General features: G+C 31.8%; 1 protein-coding gene across 1 annotated transcript in view; it reads right to left on the bottom strand.

The window, feature by feature from the left end:
• Nucleotides 1-7,551: 7,551 nt before the first annotated feature.
• LOC145292937 (uncharacterized) overlaps nt 7,552-16,172 on the bottom strand; it is a 27,614-nt gene continuing 18,993 nt past the window's right edge. Inside the window, exon 2 of the mRNA XM_080139107.1 lies at nt 7,552-8,667. Within this exon, the coding sequence (XP_079995233.1) occupies nt 7,808-8,659 (852 nt within the window). The 5' untranslated portion in view covers nt 8,660-8,667 and the 3' untranslated portion in view covers nt 7,552-7,807. The remainder of the gene's footprint in view (nt 8,668-16,172) is intronic.

Below are 16,172 nucleotides of genomic sequence, written 5' to 3'. Positions count from 1 at the left end.
GGGCCAAGATGGATCCTGGAGGCATGCCAGCATTGATACTTTCAGCTTTTGCTCATTGACGACTACTTCTATAAACCTATCGAAGAGAAAGGACTCCATGATTGATAAGACATTTCCAGATACTCCATAGCTGAAAATCTTGTGAAGTAGACCTTTATGCCAAACCCTATCAAATGTTTTTGACATATCAAGAACTATTGCTCTGGATAGGAAACCCCTGTCGATAGATTTACTGATCCTATGTGAAATTACAGTCGATACATGAGTTGTAGATATGCAGAACGGAAACCATATTGCTTGCCACTGAGTAGGTTGTTTTTGCTGTGGTGATTGATAATTTCTCTATTTAACACGGATTCAAGCAACTTATTCACAACACATAGAAGACTAATCGGTTTGTACTGAGATGCAGAAGACTGCTCTCTAGTATTTTGAAATACTGGGTAAATTAATGACGTTTTCCAACGTGTTGGGAAGCATTTCTTCTTTTTTTGCAGAGTTGGATGCCAACTCCAACCGCAGCTTTTTGAGTATTATGACTGGAGTACAGTCCGAATCGGTTAACTTGCTGGCATCAGTGGGCGGTCTGTCATTTAGCAAGGGTTGGGACGATCCTACTAACAACTGTTTTCTTTTGTTTTTATTGGCCCACCACCCCACCAATGAAATCTTTTTCTACTCTTGTTGAATTTGTTTATTTGTAAAAAAAAAAACGGTCAATCTTTTCTTTTATATAAAAATAAAAAACAAACATTTGATTTGGGAACAGTAACTAGGACAGGTGTGATTGCTACGAGTGAAAACTTTAGCTAGGCACACCTCTTTGACAAATAAAAAGGTATGGTGACAAGGATGACTACAGACCTCCCCATTTTTTTTGAGTTCGCTTTGTGGCTAATTTATTTTTTGTTTATTATTTGTAATTTTTACACTTACAGAAAATAAACGATAAAAACGTTTCTTAACGAGTGTGGAAACATCATGAACAGACCTGGATGTTTCCCCAATCATTTTCAGTCTCGGAAGGAGATTCAGGAAGTAAGTGGCCGTGATTACATAGGGTTGAGTTGGGCACAAAGTTATTGGCAAAAAGTTTGGCTTTGTCAGATGCTGACGAAATTACCTCAGGCCTGTTGATGATGATTGGAATAGAGGGCACACATCTGTTCAGGACGTTGCTTGTTATTTGTCAAAACTCATGAGAACCACACCTCTGTTCTTGTACTTCGGATTTGATGGACTGAACATATGAATCTCTTGCATTTTCTATAACCCTTTTGCAGTGATTGATGGAAATTTTAGTTTCAAAACATCCATTACGTTTAAAGCAACTGAAATAGTGGTTTGGATGTGCAATGGCGGCAGTACATTCAGGAGTATACCATGGTTGGCTGTTTGGTTACTGTTGAAATTTTTTGAAGAGTATGTCACTTTTTATGTAGATAACCAATCAGTTAAGTTGGATGCTATAGCAAATGCATTCTTTTTAAACATGGAGTGTATGGGTAGTTCCAGTATGAACATTCAGAAACTGTCCCAGTCAGTTATCAAGTGTCGATACACAGTTCAGTGGAGAGGGATAGCTGGGGTTTTATTATATTTTGTTTTTATCTTCATTGAGACAACCGAGTGATCAGAAGATCCTAGTGGAGAGAGAACTGAGGATGAACGCAGTTCAGAGCATGTTGTTAGAAAAAGATCTAAAAGTCTTGGTAATTGTCCATCAGATTCCGATACCCGAGTGGGTTCATTAAGAATTTGTGTTAGTTCATAAGCAAGGGAGATATAATGACAAAATCTTCCTTTGTCATCTGTTTTGTTCGAGTGGACTAACCATTCAGCATTGTGAACATTAAAATCTACACAGACGTGAATGTTGGCTGAGGGAAGAACAGACAGGGTATGATTAATTTGCCTAACGATACTCTCAAAGATGGCTACTTCATCATTGTGAAGGTGATAGTGGGCCAATATAAACGCTGTGCTGTGAGTAAGAACTGCTCTAAAGCACATGTAAAGATATTTGGAGTCTTCTTTCGAGATGTCCCTGCCACAGGGGAAGCTATTCCTAATGTAGACATATTTCATGTCCATGGCGATCTTGAGGGTCAGGTTTGGATGTGAAGTTAGAATAGCCTTTGATGGAGAAATTATCCTTGGTGTATGATTACTATTTCCTGCTATTTTTAGTGTTATATAACCAGTAGTTTAAAAGTTTATCTGTTAAATATTTACACATACGGAAACGCATACACGCATCTACTGTTTTATTTATAATTAAATTATTAAACAGGAAAAAAATACCATGCTTATCTTGAGAAATTAGTAAAGAAATCATATTTTCGATTTATTTAGCTTATCTCTCTTCAGATACTTATGGTCATTGTGATGATGATTATAATTGTGATGATTATACTTGTGGCTTGCTCTTTGACTTTGGTAGAGGCCATGTTTGGAACATCTTTGTGTATAGCTAAGAACGACTTCGACATTTAATATCAATTGAGATAAAAAAGTATTGCTTTAATGAATGAAGAAAATGAACTGATATACATATATATATATATATATATATATATATATATATATATATATATATATATAACAGTCATCTATAATATATATCTCACTTGCCTGTTTAAATGTATGTATGTATGTTTGCATGTCTTGCAAAAGACAGAGGCTATGGATTTTCATGAGATTTGTATCATTCTGAAGCTCGACCCTTCAGACGACAAATATTGAAAAATTGGCCAAAACATTCATTCCTTCACCTTCAACTGGGCAGTTGTCTACAGGGAGGGGTCGCTTTTTTCGCTGATATTTTCGAAAGTCATCATCTCTTTTTGATTGTTTAGCCTTAATTTAAACCTACGTCACTTCTGGTTTGGTGATGGGTGCAGCAGCTAATACATCATGTTTTTTTCCCCTTTCATTTCCTGCTTCGTGTCTCTTCTACTACCACTTATTTTTTTGCACTCGCAATTTCCCTTTTTGTTTTTTTGCACAACCAACACCCTTACACTCTCCTCCACTTTCTTTTCCGCCTTCACATCACGGGTTCGAGCCTGCCTGCCTACTAAAACTTTTTTATTTTTTATTTATCTATTTATTTTTTCTCGCTCAACACCCACCTCCAAACACCTGGGCAACGCCGGGCACCCAGGCTAGTCTATATATATATAAAAGGCAAAAGTGTTATGCACGTTTTTATATGTCTAAGAAAGGCTTTTTCGTTGGGAGGGGGCGTCTCGAGAGGGTTACTATTTTTTTAGAACTTTTTATAGACTCCCTAGATTATAATATCTACGATTTGTGAACACACGTCGTCTCTACATTTATTTTGATGGACTTTTATAAAATTCCCTCTATTCTGTCCTTTCGTGTGTTTGTTGGCCTTTTTTGTATCAATAAAGCAAAACTAATAGAAGCAAACGTCATTCGCCGGTCTTCTCGGCCAGGACCTCCAGAAAAGCAGTTAGCTTTGATCAATGTGGGGAAAACCCTTCATATCAAGCAATTGCTATTCGTTTGGAGAGCTCCCCCCCTTTTTTTTGGGGGGGGGGGATCTGGTTTTCCCCCAACATCATGGGGAAACAAATAAATAAAACGGCAGAAAGCGTAAAGCTGAACTAGCCTTCAGCCAACGTTCATTTTTGCGCCTGCGTGATTCTTATTTGTACAAGTCAACTTTTTGATTGACATTGCTTAATTTAAACGCTTTTCACTTCTTGTGGCGCTACAGGTTTTCTTTCACTTTCTTTTCCGCCTTTGCGTCACGGGTTCAACCCTGCATGCTTACTGATATTTTTTTTGTGCTTAACACACCTATAAACACCCGGGCGACGCAGATATATAATATTTTTGCAAAACTTAAGACAACAAAATATGAAATAAATAATATGGTGTATTTCCTTATGTGTTTCATTTGAACAAATTTACACATTATTTCATTGAAATATATTCCAAAACGGCTACTCATCAGACACCAAAATACATTTGTGATATATATATATATATATATATATATATATATATATATATATATATATATATATATATATATATTCATAATCTCATTTTTAAGGGGGTCCTGGATATGACCTTAAACTATATCTGATGGTGAGGCCCCAGCTTGCGGGCTTTGGGGAGTGTGGAGCTTATGGCTTAAATAGAAACCGATTTGAAAGAAAAAAATTCTATTAAATAGTTATTCTTCAAAATCACTGGATTTGGCATTAAATAACCGGAAAAGGGTTGATATGTCGTAAAACAAAAACAACCAAACAACCAACCAACCAACCATTTTAAAGGGACCAAGCAGTGTTATCCCATTTTTAAAAGATGGAATCGCCCAATCAAAGACAAGATCCAAGCAAGCAAGTCCTGACGATCTACAGAGTTTTATAATTATATAGATACAAATCCGTTATGTCACAAAAGTGTTAACAAGTAAAAAACGTACCTTTTTGGAGGAAATAGCTTGGTAAATATTTGACGTCCTCAAATCCACAGCACTTCAAGTATCCGGTCAACTCTCCTTTAGCCAGGAGCGGCGTGTGCTGACCGAGACAATCTCCATCTTGCTGAGCTGCGTCATCTAAAACCTAGATTGACTATTGGCTAGCCATGACCGCTCCCAGGCAGATTAGCATCACAACTGTTGTGCAGGTTTTGAACAAGCACCACTTACGACGGGAAACCAGAAACTCATTTAATCAAGAAGACAAATTCTTACTGGGAATGGTATCAATTGGCAGATATATTAGGTTATTCTATAATATATCACATTGGTCTTAAATTTAATAAAAGAAATTTAATAGTATAGGAATCATAACAATGCAGAGATGTAACGGATAGACTCAAACTGAAGCAACTTAAGATATAATGGTAGAACTAGCTATGCTGTTTCACCTTTATATATATATATATATATATATATATATATATATATATATATATATATATATATATATATATATATATATATATATATATTTTACATGCAATATGTTCTTACTTTCGTCAGTTGATCAGGTAGTGTATCTGTGTTTCAATATTCCGGGAAGTCCTTCCCTTCGTCAGGTGTGTGTTCGATTTTCAAAAATGATATATTTTTTAATTTACAAATAACAATCATTAACCTTTGGGATTTTATCCTCCTTTCCCTACTATGACTCATCCTAAAAAAAGAAAAAGAAAAAAAAACAACAACACATGGTTTTTGTAGAATAATTAATGTCAAATGGTGACTAGTAATATTAGTTTTGTTTAAAATTATTTTGAGATATCATGCTCTTTTTTATATATATATTCGATTAATCATCACTTACCAAGGTCAAAAGCTATTCGAACATTAGGAGTCAGTGAGATTTTCAGTTTTCATTGAGTAATTTAAATTATAATAAAGTATACATTTTTTTTTTTAAAGTAAATATTGTTTGTATTATTTGAATTCTTTCAACTACTGTCCTCTCATTTTCAGTGCTATTTGCAAAACTTTTAAGTCGATGTAACTCCCAACTTTCTTCAGGCGTATCTTGCTAAGCTCGGGAATCTGCACAGAATTTCGACATAAAGATTCCCGAGTTCGACAAGATACGCCAGAAAGAAGATCGGAGGTTACATCGATTGAAACGTTGTGCAAATAACACTCAAGATGAGAACAATAGTCTGAAGTAAAGAAAAAATACGAATAATCAATCCTCATCTCAAAAATTCAGAATCGTAAGAGTAAATATTGTTGGGTGAATATTTATTCCAATTTATATCGGACAACACCCAACAAAATAGCCTACCCACAGATGAAGACACAATACATATTGTAAACAATTCATTGAACACAAGTGATTCTTTTAGTCATAGATGAGAAAGAGGGGTAATTGAATATTTATACTTTTCTTATATCAACATTGTTACTCTCATTATCAGTTCGAACATAGTTAGTGTCATAAAAATGATGTTCCCTAAAATTGTTATCTTCAGTCTTTTAATTTATGGAATATTTTCCCACATAAACAACCTTGTGTCTAACCCTGTCCTCGTGGAGAGGCAAATAAATGGAGACCGGGCCATTTCCTGCTCTTGCACATACATTGTAGTCGGGGTGGGGTGAGTGGGTGACTGCTATATCCCGACACTATAAATTAGAGTCATTTTATCAATCGTAGGTTGAATGTTGAAACATTGATAACATGGCCGCCAAAAGATGACGTCACTTGGGAAATGCAAAATGCGACATCCGGATATATGAAACAACATACGTTTTAGTAGTTTTTGACGCAAAAGTCGCAAAAAAGTCGTTTTCGTATTTCACAATTGATTACAAATTACATTTGAATAAATTAACTTAAAATTAAATTTTGATTTTTGAATAATAATTACACAAGAATAACTTATTTCACAAGAATTATAATTTAAATTGGTGCTTTATATATATATATATATATATATATATATATATATATATATATATATATATATGTATATGTAAGGGGGATGGCTGTATACGAGGATTTTTATTGTTTTTTTTTACAAAAAAGAAAGTTATTAGTATTTTAAAAAAGAGAGAAGTTGCGACGATTGTTTTACGTTATGTTTATAAAACGCAACAACTATTAAAACGTATTTCGTTTCATGTATCCGGATGTTGCATTTTGCATTTCCTAAGTGACGTAAATTTTTGGCGGCCATGTTATCAATATTTCAACATTCAACCCACGATTGTCAATATAGCCTAAATCAGTTACGTTAGATATTGCATCTTCGCATTTAAGTAAACAACAAAAAATATAAGTATTATTCGAATTATTCGAACTACCCTTTCTCATTTTAGATATTATTTTTGCAAACGTTCAGCCTATATAACATCCGACCATCTTCAGGTGCATCTTGACGAAATCGGGAGTCTTTATGTCGAACTCGGGAATCTATACAGGGGTAGCTTTCTCTCGTCCCGTCGGCATACACCGTTAGCCGTCTTAAAAAACATGTAATTACGGTATGGATGAAATTGTTAAGTAATTATCAGTTCTAAGTGACAATCTCCTAGGAGGAGAATTAAAGGTTCGATCCTCACTCCGGGCAACACAACGAATACAATTACGGATTATTTAAGATACCTGCCTGGTTATCATTAATGGAACGAGAGAAAGCTACTCTCATGGATTTAAGAAAAAGGTTCCATTCGAAATTCTGTATAGATTATCGAGTTCAAAGTAAAGATTCTTGAGTTTGAGTCAATACATCTTTAAAAAAATCGGAAGTTGCATCGGCCGAAACGTTAAAAAATATCACTCAAGATGAGAATAATAGGCCGAATAATTCGAATAATAGTAAATATTCGTAGCAAGTTGACTGTTATACGCGAAATTGTGTTCTTATTCGAAAAAAAAATTGTATGTGTGATTTAGGAGGTTACATCGACCGAAACGTTGTAAAAATAACATGTAAAATGAATGTTCTGAATAATGCAAATGATCAACCTTCATCTAAAAAAAGAAACGGAAAATGATATAAAAAAAAACATAAAAAGGAAAAAAAAAAGTCTACTTGCAGACATCAAAACAAATATTTATTAACTAAAATTTCAACACGTGTAATGTTTATATGATATATGCTCTATCTCTGATATCGAGCATTCCTTCATCTTTTCTGATAAATAAAGCACCTTTCAAAATTCATATGGACGATAGGCATTTAAGACGTGACATTTGGAATGTGCTGAATTTTTTTCGTTTGTTTTGTGTCATCAAAACTATTTTTTTAAAATAGAAATAGAGGGATGTTGAGGGGGATTGATTTGTGATCATCGACGCAAAAGGTTTTCGTCAAAACTGAGAGTCTTCTTGTTAGCTCTTCTTTTGCGTATTTGTTTTTGAAGTTCGAATGAACGTACAAGTTCCTTAGTTGTGGTGAACATTCGCAGTCCATTGTTGTCTGTCAAGATGACCGTTTCGTTCGCGTTCTCAGCCCAAACCGCGTGGTCGGGCACGTTATTATTGTTATTGTCCGGCACGATTCTGTCGACTCTATTCGAATTATTAATCACGGTAAACATAATATCTGGGTATTCTGGCGTCGGCACGAGGAGAGTGTTTGTCGTCGTGGGTGAACACGGCTCAAACACCTCCACCTCCTTTGCCACCCTGTTCGCCGAATGAGCCCGTCGCCGATTCTTTTGGAGATTGGCATGACGTTTACGCATCAGACGCATCGCTCGATCTTGAAAACTGTCGATTCTCACCAAAGTCGGTGCCGAGTTGCTTCTGTTTTTCGGAACTCGGTTCATATCATCGAGAATGTCTGAGAGAATCAAGTCCTCCTCTTCCCCAATGGAAGAGGTCGGACTCTCGGAAGAAATTGAGGACGGTCCCGAATCATCGGTTGACTGAACCTTCACTCTGAATAGAGAATCGTGATCACTTTTGTTGTCGCTTTGTTTGTGCTCAGCGTCGATGTTGGTATTGATATTGTCCGAAAAGCAAGAATTTGGGATGGTGTATCGCGATTCTCGAGAGTTAAATGGCGAACTGCATCGTGGATAGATGTCGTTTAAACAACAAGTCCTTCGCCGGGAACGGCGCGGAACGATCGCTTCCTTCTGGGAACGTTGGATTCGTGTTATTGTTAACTTTGGCAGCACCAACTGATTTTCCATTGTTGATTCTGAAAATATATATGAAAAAACGTATTTTAATATATATATATATATATATATATATATATATATATATATATATATATATATATATATATACGAGCAAACAGTTAATAAAACATGTTAAAAAACTCTTTGAAATGAGTTAAAAACATTTAATCTGAAAAGGAAACACTAGATAAGTATTATAAACTCTATCTCCTATTTGGTTTTATCGAGCTTTTACATCTGGTTGAGATTACTTTATAAATATTAATTCTTTAATATTTATAATATACTTTAGTTTTACCATCTTGGATCATTTTGGTAAATTTGATTGTAATTTATATATATAATATATATATATATATATATATATATATATATATATATATATATATATATATATATATATATATACGAGCAAACAGTTAATAAAACATGTTAAAAAACACTTTGAAAAAGAGTTAAAAACATATTTAATCTGAAAAGGAAACACTTGATAAGTGGATAGTCCTTAATCTGCAGAGTTTCGAAGAAATACTTTCCTTCTCATCAGAGGGTAGGAATTAGCAAAATGCGGGATCGGATTTTGCATTTTATTTTATATATATATATATATATATATATATATATATATATATATATATATATATATATATACTTGTTTATTGTTATATAAACATGCTCACATCCCGCTGCTACAAACAGCCACTTGTTTCAATCAAACAACAGATATCATCAGGCAGCGACTTGACTATTCAAAAGTTCAATGAATAATGGATTTTTATTTTAGGTAGGAACTCTTTAGAAGTTGGAGTTAAAAAACTTAAAACACAGGACTTTAATTAAATAAAAAAGTAAAAAGGGAGAGGCAATTTAAATAAAGTTAAAAGATTACAATGGGGAGAGAGTGATTGAGAAGAAAAAAGGAATAGAGACAGAAATAGAGAAAGAAAATATAGAGAAAACAAAATAGAGAGAAAAAGAAGAGAGAAAACATATACATACATACATATACACATACACACACATATACACACATATACATATATATATACATATATATACATATATATATATATACATACATACATATATACATACTTTATTCCTATACATATATATACATACACATATATATACATACATCATCCCTCCCCTCCCCCCCCTCCACATCATATATATATATATATATATATATATATATATGATATGGAGAAGAAAAGAAAAAAGAAACAAAGGGTTATAATAAAGAGAATAAGAACTAGAAGGAAAAGGAAAGAATAATGAGATCTAGTTAAATAGAGAAAGAGAGAAAGTAAGAATTTGACAGTATATAGAAAAAGAAAAAGAAAAAGAAAAAATCTGCGTGTCAACCAATTTATGAACAATTATACAATTCAGTAATGAAGCATATTATTACAAATACAAACAGAAGATACAATCCAAGCGTCAGAAATGAACATGTCAAAAAAGGCAGTGAATGCATTCTGCTAGCATATTTATCCTCTTACATACGTCCACGAGTAAAATCAACGCAATTCAAACATACGTCTACCATTAATTAGGCCCTTTATGCTAAATGATATAAGTTTAAAGTTTTCGCGTTTTTATTAGATAAATATATGAATAAAAGAAAAAAATAATGATAAAACAATATTAAAATTTTTATTAATAACAATAAACATAATAGTAATGATAATAATAATAATAATAATAATAATAATAATAAAAACAGAATAAAATTAATATTTATTATCTTTTTAATATAACATATTTAGCCATAAGAGGGGATTAAATAAATTAAATAGGTCCAATAATTATAAATAAAAAACTACTAAAATTTATGTATATAAAAAGAATATAATACAAATATATATATATATATAGATATATAACCACATACACACATATATATACCCAAATATATACACACATACACACACATATATATATATACATATATATATATATATACATATACATGCACATAAGTAAAGGTGTAACTATACTATTAAGTTGGAAGTTTAAGCTATTTAAGTATAGATATAAAGTCATATTAATTCACAAAATAATACATTCAATAACAGATTACTAATAACACAGATACAAGTACACTTACCTATAAATATATTCAGGCAAAAGAAGTAATTAAATCAACGAAATACTCAAAAATAGCGACGCACAGGTAGATAGTACCCTAATTAAAAATAATAAGATACATATGTATATACTCACAGAGAACCAACCGACATACTAATAAGCATATATATATATATATATATATATATATATATATATATATATATATATATATAATCTTATGTATACACATACATACAAAAAATACACAAATATATGCACACAATCATATACTAATACACAACAACGCACACACACATATATATACTCACACATAAATATGTATAATTTACATAAATTATATATATAGAAATACATAAGAATACAAATAATTTGGCAAGGGTACAGATAGATGCATACACACATAGAAACATACAAATGGATTGAATAAACATGGGAGGGTATACCAAATAATATAGAAATATATAGATCTAAGTACACACGGTCATAAAATAAATACATAGACACATACATATACACATAGACACACATGTATATAAGATAGGAGAAGTGAAGAATGAAATCAGGAGAGGAGAAAGTATATTAATAGAATATTAATAAATTATAGAAATCAGTGACAATTTTTAATTTATTTAAATTTTATATCTAAACTAAATTACTTAAAAGATGGGTTTTATAATGTTTGCAATTAATTGAATTTTCGTGCTTCTTATTTAATAATTTATCTCTTTCTCTAAAAGTAAGTATAAATAATTTCTCATAAAGACATAGGTAGCAAGGCGAGTTTAAAGATGAACAGGTTTTCGCTTTCTTTAAAATTTTCCAATTTACTATTGGGGAGTAACCTTGCTCTACTAGTTCATTGTAATATTTAGACAAGGAAGTTCTATTTTTGTACTCATTATTTTCAAAAGAGCACTTGTGGCCGGTAAATCTTTCTTTAAAATTGTTATTTGTCATTCCTATGTAATATTTTTTTTCATTCGGATTTTCCTTAGTAGAAATAGTTGCTTGGTACACTACAGAAGTAATTTGACAATTTCCTTTAAGAGGGCATTTTGATTTAATTCTACAGTTACAACTTTCGGTAGCAATGGGTGTGCTATTTTTGTTTAATATTTTGTTATTATGTTTTTTAATTATTTTTTCAAGGTTTTCATTACAACTATAACTAAGTTTTATTGTATTTTTATTGAAAATTTTATGTAGTATGTTATTAATAGGGAAGTGCTTTTTAATTAAGTTTAAGAATTTCATTCCTAGATTTGTTTTAAGTTTCAGATTAAAAGGGGGATTGTACCACAGGATTTTTCTCTTACGGTTTCTATTTGTATTTGTGTTTGGTGTGTTGGTTCTATGAACTCAATTTGGGTGTTTTTGTATCCACTATCCTTAAGGGCCCTGTTATAGAAATATTTATGTTTATTAAATGTTTCAAGATTGGAAGAATTGTCACTGATTCTTTTACTAATGGATTTGGGGATATGCCTAATGATAGATTTTGGGTGATTTGATAGGGGGTGTACATAAATTGGGTTTGAGTTTTCCTTCCTATATGGTTGGTAGATGCCTTTCCTTAAATCAAAGTTCACATCCAAAAAATTTACAGTTTTAACATCTGATATAATATCCACTTTTAATTTAATTCTACGGAATTCATTTAAGATAATCTTTTTGGTTCTTTCACATTTAGGGCCGTTGGATTCCTTGATGATCATCAGTCCATCATCACGATACAAACCTATATCCATGACATTGATGTCTTTGGTTAAGTTGTATAGTATGAATAGACCTACTAAGTCTGTCATTTCAGCCGAATCCAAAGACCCCATGGAAATGTCAAACAGGTCATTTTGATCTTTTTTCAACCACTGATCATTTCCACTAATTAATGTAGTATTTCTACATGTCCGTATAATTTCAATTTCAGTGTCTTTTACATCAGACAGGAGTTTAGCAAACTCCATCACCTCTTCGAATAGTTCCTTAGATATGGAGGGATAGTAATTCACAATATCGAATTGTAAGAAAGTACAATTCTTTTTATTATGTATATTAGAAAACCATTTAATGGTATCCGCTGTGTTAATCCATAGATTTAGCTTATATGTTGATTTAATTTGATAGTTAACTCTTTCTAGTATATTTTTACTTAATTTACCTATTTCGGGTTTCGTAGGATTAATTAACCTAGTTGTAGGTTTATTTTCAAAATTTATCTTATGGTCTTTAAGCAAAATATATGACTGTTTTTTTTTGTAAAATTCCCACTCTATTACTAATTTTAAGTTTGTCAGTTATTTCTTTACTATCCTTGTCAATTTTTTTGCAAATATCTATATTTGATTTTTTGTAATTTTTTGTAATATTTTCTTTAATAAGCTTGTTATATTCATGTGTAGTTAGTTTGTAGAAATTTTGCGTCTTATCTGCTTTAACGTAAAGGTAATCCGAGGTGTTGATTTTCTTAATGGTAAAATCCAACTGTTTTTGAAAATGATTCTTTTTCCCATGGAAAGACAAGCCTCTAATAAGGTCCATAATGTCTGCTTCAAAAGCATCCAATTGGTCGATATGTGGTGCCGAATCTCGATTTTTGAAACCATGGTAATCCTTATTCTTGTTGTCATTTGAATTTCTCAGGAAGAAAAAAGCTTTCCACTTCATTCTCCTAAGTAGCTCCTCAGTTTTTAGAAGGAGGGTCATCTGGTAATTCCGATTGGTGGTGGTAGGAATATTTTTCAGGGATGTTTGGAAGTTAATTTTCTCCATGTTTAGGTAAAAACAAATCCAGCGTATAATAGTGCTCAACAGTAATGGAGCAACGATACTCGGGTTTTTTTATATTCAAAAGTAATGGACTAATGAATTCAACGAGGTTGTTAGATAGTGCTCAATAAAAAGAGCTGATAATACTTGTTTATTGTTATATAAACATGCTCACATCCCGCTGCTACAAACAGCCACTTGTTTCAATCAAACAACAGATATCATCAGGCAGCGACTTGACTATTCAAAAGTTCAATGAATAATGGATTTTTATTTTAGGTAGGAACTCTTTAGAAGTTGGAGTTAAAAAACTTAAAACACAGGACTTTAATTAAATAAAAAAGTAAAAAGGGAGAGGCAATTTAAATAAAGTTAAAAGATTACAATGGGGAGAGAGTGATTGAGAAGAAAAAAGGAATAGAGACAGAAATAGAGAAAGAAAATATAGAGAAAACAAAATAGAGAGAAAAAGAAGAGAGAAAACATATACATACATACATATACACATACACACACATATACACACATATACATATATATATACATATATATACATATATATATATACATACATACATATATACATACTTTATTCCTATACATATATATACATACACATATATATACATACATCATCCCTCCCCTCCCCCCCCTCCACATCATATATATATATATATATATATATATATATGATATGGAGAAGAAAAGAAAAAAGAAACAAAGGGTTATAATAAAGAGAATAAGAACTAGAAGGAAAAGGAAAGAATAATGAGATCTAGTTAAATAGAGAAAGAGAGAAAGTAAGAATTTGACAGTATATAGAAAAAGAAAAAGAAAAAGAAAAAATCTGCGTGTCAACCAATTTATGAACAATTATACAATTCAGTAATGAAGCATATTATTACAAATACAAACAGAAGATACAATCCAAGCGTCAGAAATGAACATGTCAAAAAAGGCAGTGAATGCATTCTGCTAGCATATTTATCCTCTTACATACGTCCACGAGTAAAATCAACGCAATTCAAACATACGTCTACCATTAATTAGGCCCTTTATGCTAAATGATATAAGTTTAAAGTTTTCGCGTTTTTATTAGATAAATATATGAATAAAAGAAAAAAATAATGATAAAACAATATTAAAATTTTTATTAATAACAATAAACATAATAGTAATGATAATAATAATAATAATAATAATAAAAACAGAATAAAATTAATATTTATTATCTTTTTAATATAACATATTTAGCCATAAGAGGGGATTAAATAAATTAAATAGGTCCAATAATTATAAATAAAAAACTACTAAAATTTATGTATATATGTGAATTATTCATTGAACTTTTGAATAGTCAAGTCGCTGCCTGATGATATCTGTTGTTTGATTGAAACAAGTGGCTGTTTGTAGCAGCGGGATGTGAGCATGTTTATATAACAATAAACAAGTATTATCAGCTCTTTTTATTGAGCACTATCTAACAACCTCGTTGAATTCATTAGTCCATTACTTTTGAATATAAAAAAACCCGAGTATATATATATATATATATATATATATATATATATATATATATATATATAGGGACTTTCTTTTCGATTTTTTCCAATTTACGTATTAATCTTTTTGTAGTATTATCGAATGTTTGTATCTAAGCTCAATATGTTACGTGTTGTATTGTTTCCGCCAGCGCTTTCTACTTAAACATCAGCCGTCTCCAGGAGGTTGTTTGCTGTGTTTAAAACGTGTGGCTATTTAAAGGACCATCTGAAGACGACTGAGGTTTCAGTAGAAAGCGCTAGCGGAAACAATACAATAATACGTAACATATAGATCCTACATAGAAAATTCGATGATGCTACAAAAAGATTCAGACGTAAATTTGGAAAAGATCAAAAAGAAAGTCGTTAAACAGAACCCCTCAATGCCTTTTCACCAATATATGTTAAAATATACCGTTTGTTATCATTCCGAAGGCAGAAGATGAATTTATTTCACACTTTATTCATATGTTTATAAAGTACAAGTAGTCTTACACGTGTTTCGTTGAATAACCAAAGTCCAGCAAACAATGCATCAGTGACATATATGTGATTCCTGGAAAAAAACCCATAAGGAACACATATCTGTCTCTGATGAGTTGTTTGGTGATATTCTGCTATTCGACGAACCGCGTGTAAGACGTACTACATTTACTGATGAATAAAATACCATGAGTGTGAAATAAATTCATCTTCTGGTTTTAGAATGATAACTAAGGATAGACATATTCTGAAAGTGAAAATTCATTTTTCTTGAGCTTAATTAAATGTGACAATTTGAAAATCTCATAGAATATGTACCCGAAAAGTATAGATTTGTTTGTAATTTCCACTATATATATAGGTCCTGGATATGACCTTAAACTATATCCGATGGTGAGGCCCCAGCTTGCGGGCTCTGGGGAGTGTGGAGCCACCCTTTAATTGCCATTGCTCCCAGGTCCACTCTGACCCGGAGTGGTAGTACCTGTTAGGGTCCCAACTATGGGTTAAATAGAAACTGACTTGCAAAAAACAAATATATTCTATTAAAAAAATTTCAAGATCACCGGATTCGGCATTAAATAACCTGAAAAGGGTTGATATGCCGTAAAACAAAAACAACCAACCAACCA

This window comes from Euprymna scolopes, chromosome 14 (genome assembly GCF_053919585.1).
Source record: "Euprymna scolopes isolate OS-2025 chromosome 14, ASM5391958v1, whole genome shotgun sequence".
Classification (NCBI taxonomy): Eukaryota; Metazoa; Mollusca; class Cephalopoda; order Sepiida; family Sepiolidae; genus Euprymna; species Euprymna scolopes.
Note: the sequence above shows the minus strand (reverse complement) of the source record. Positions and strands in the feature narration are given on the sequence as shown.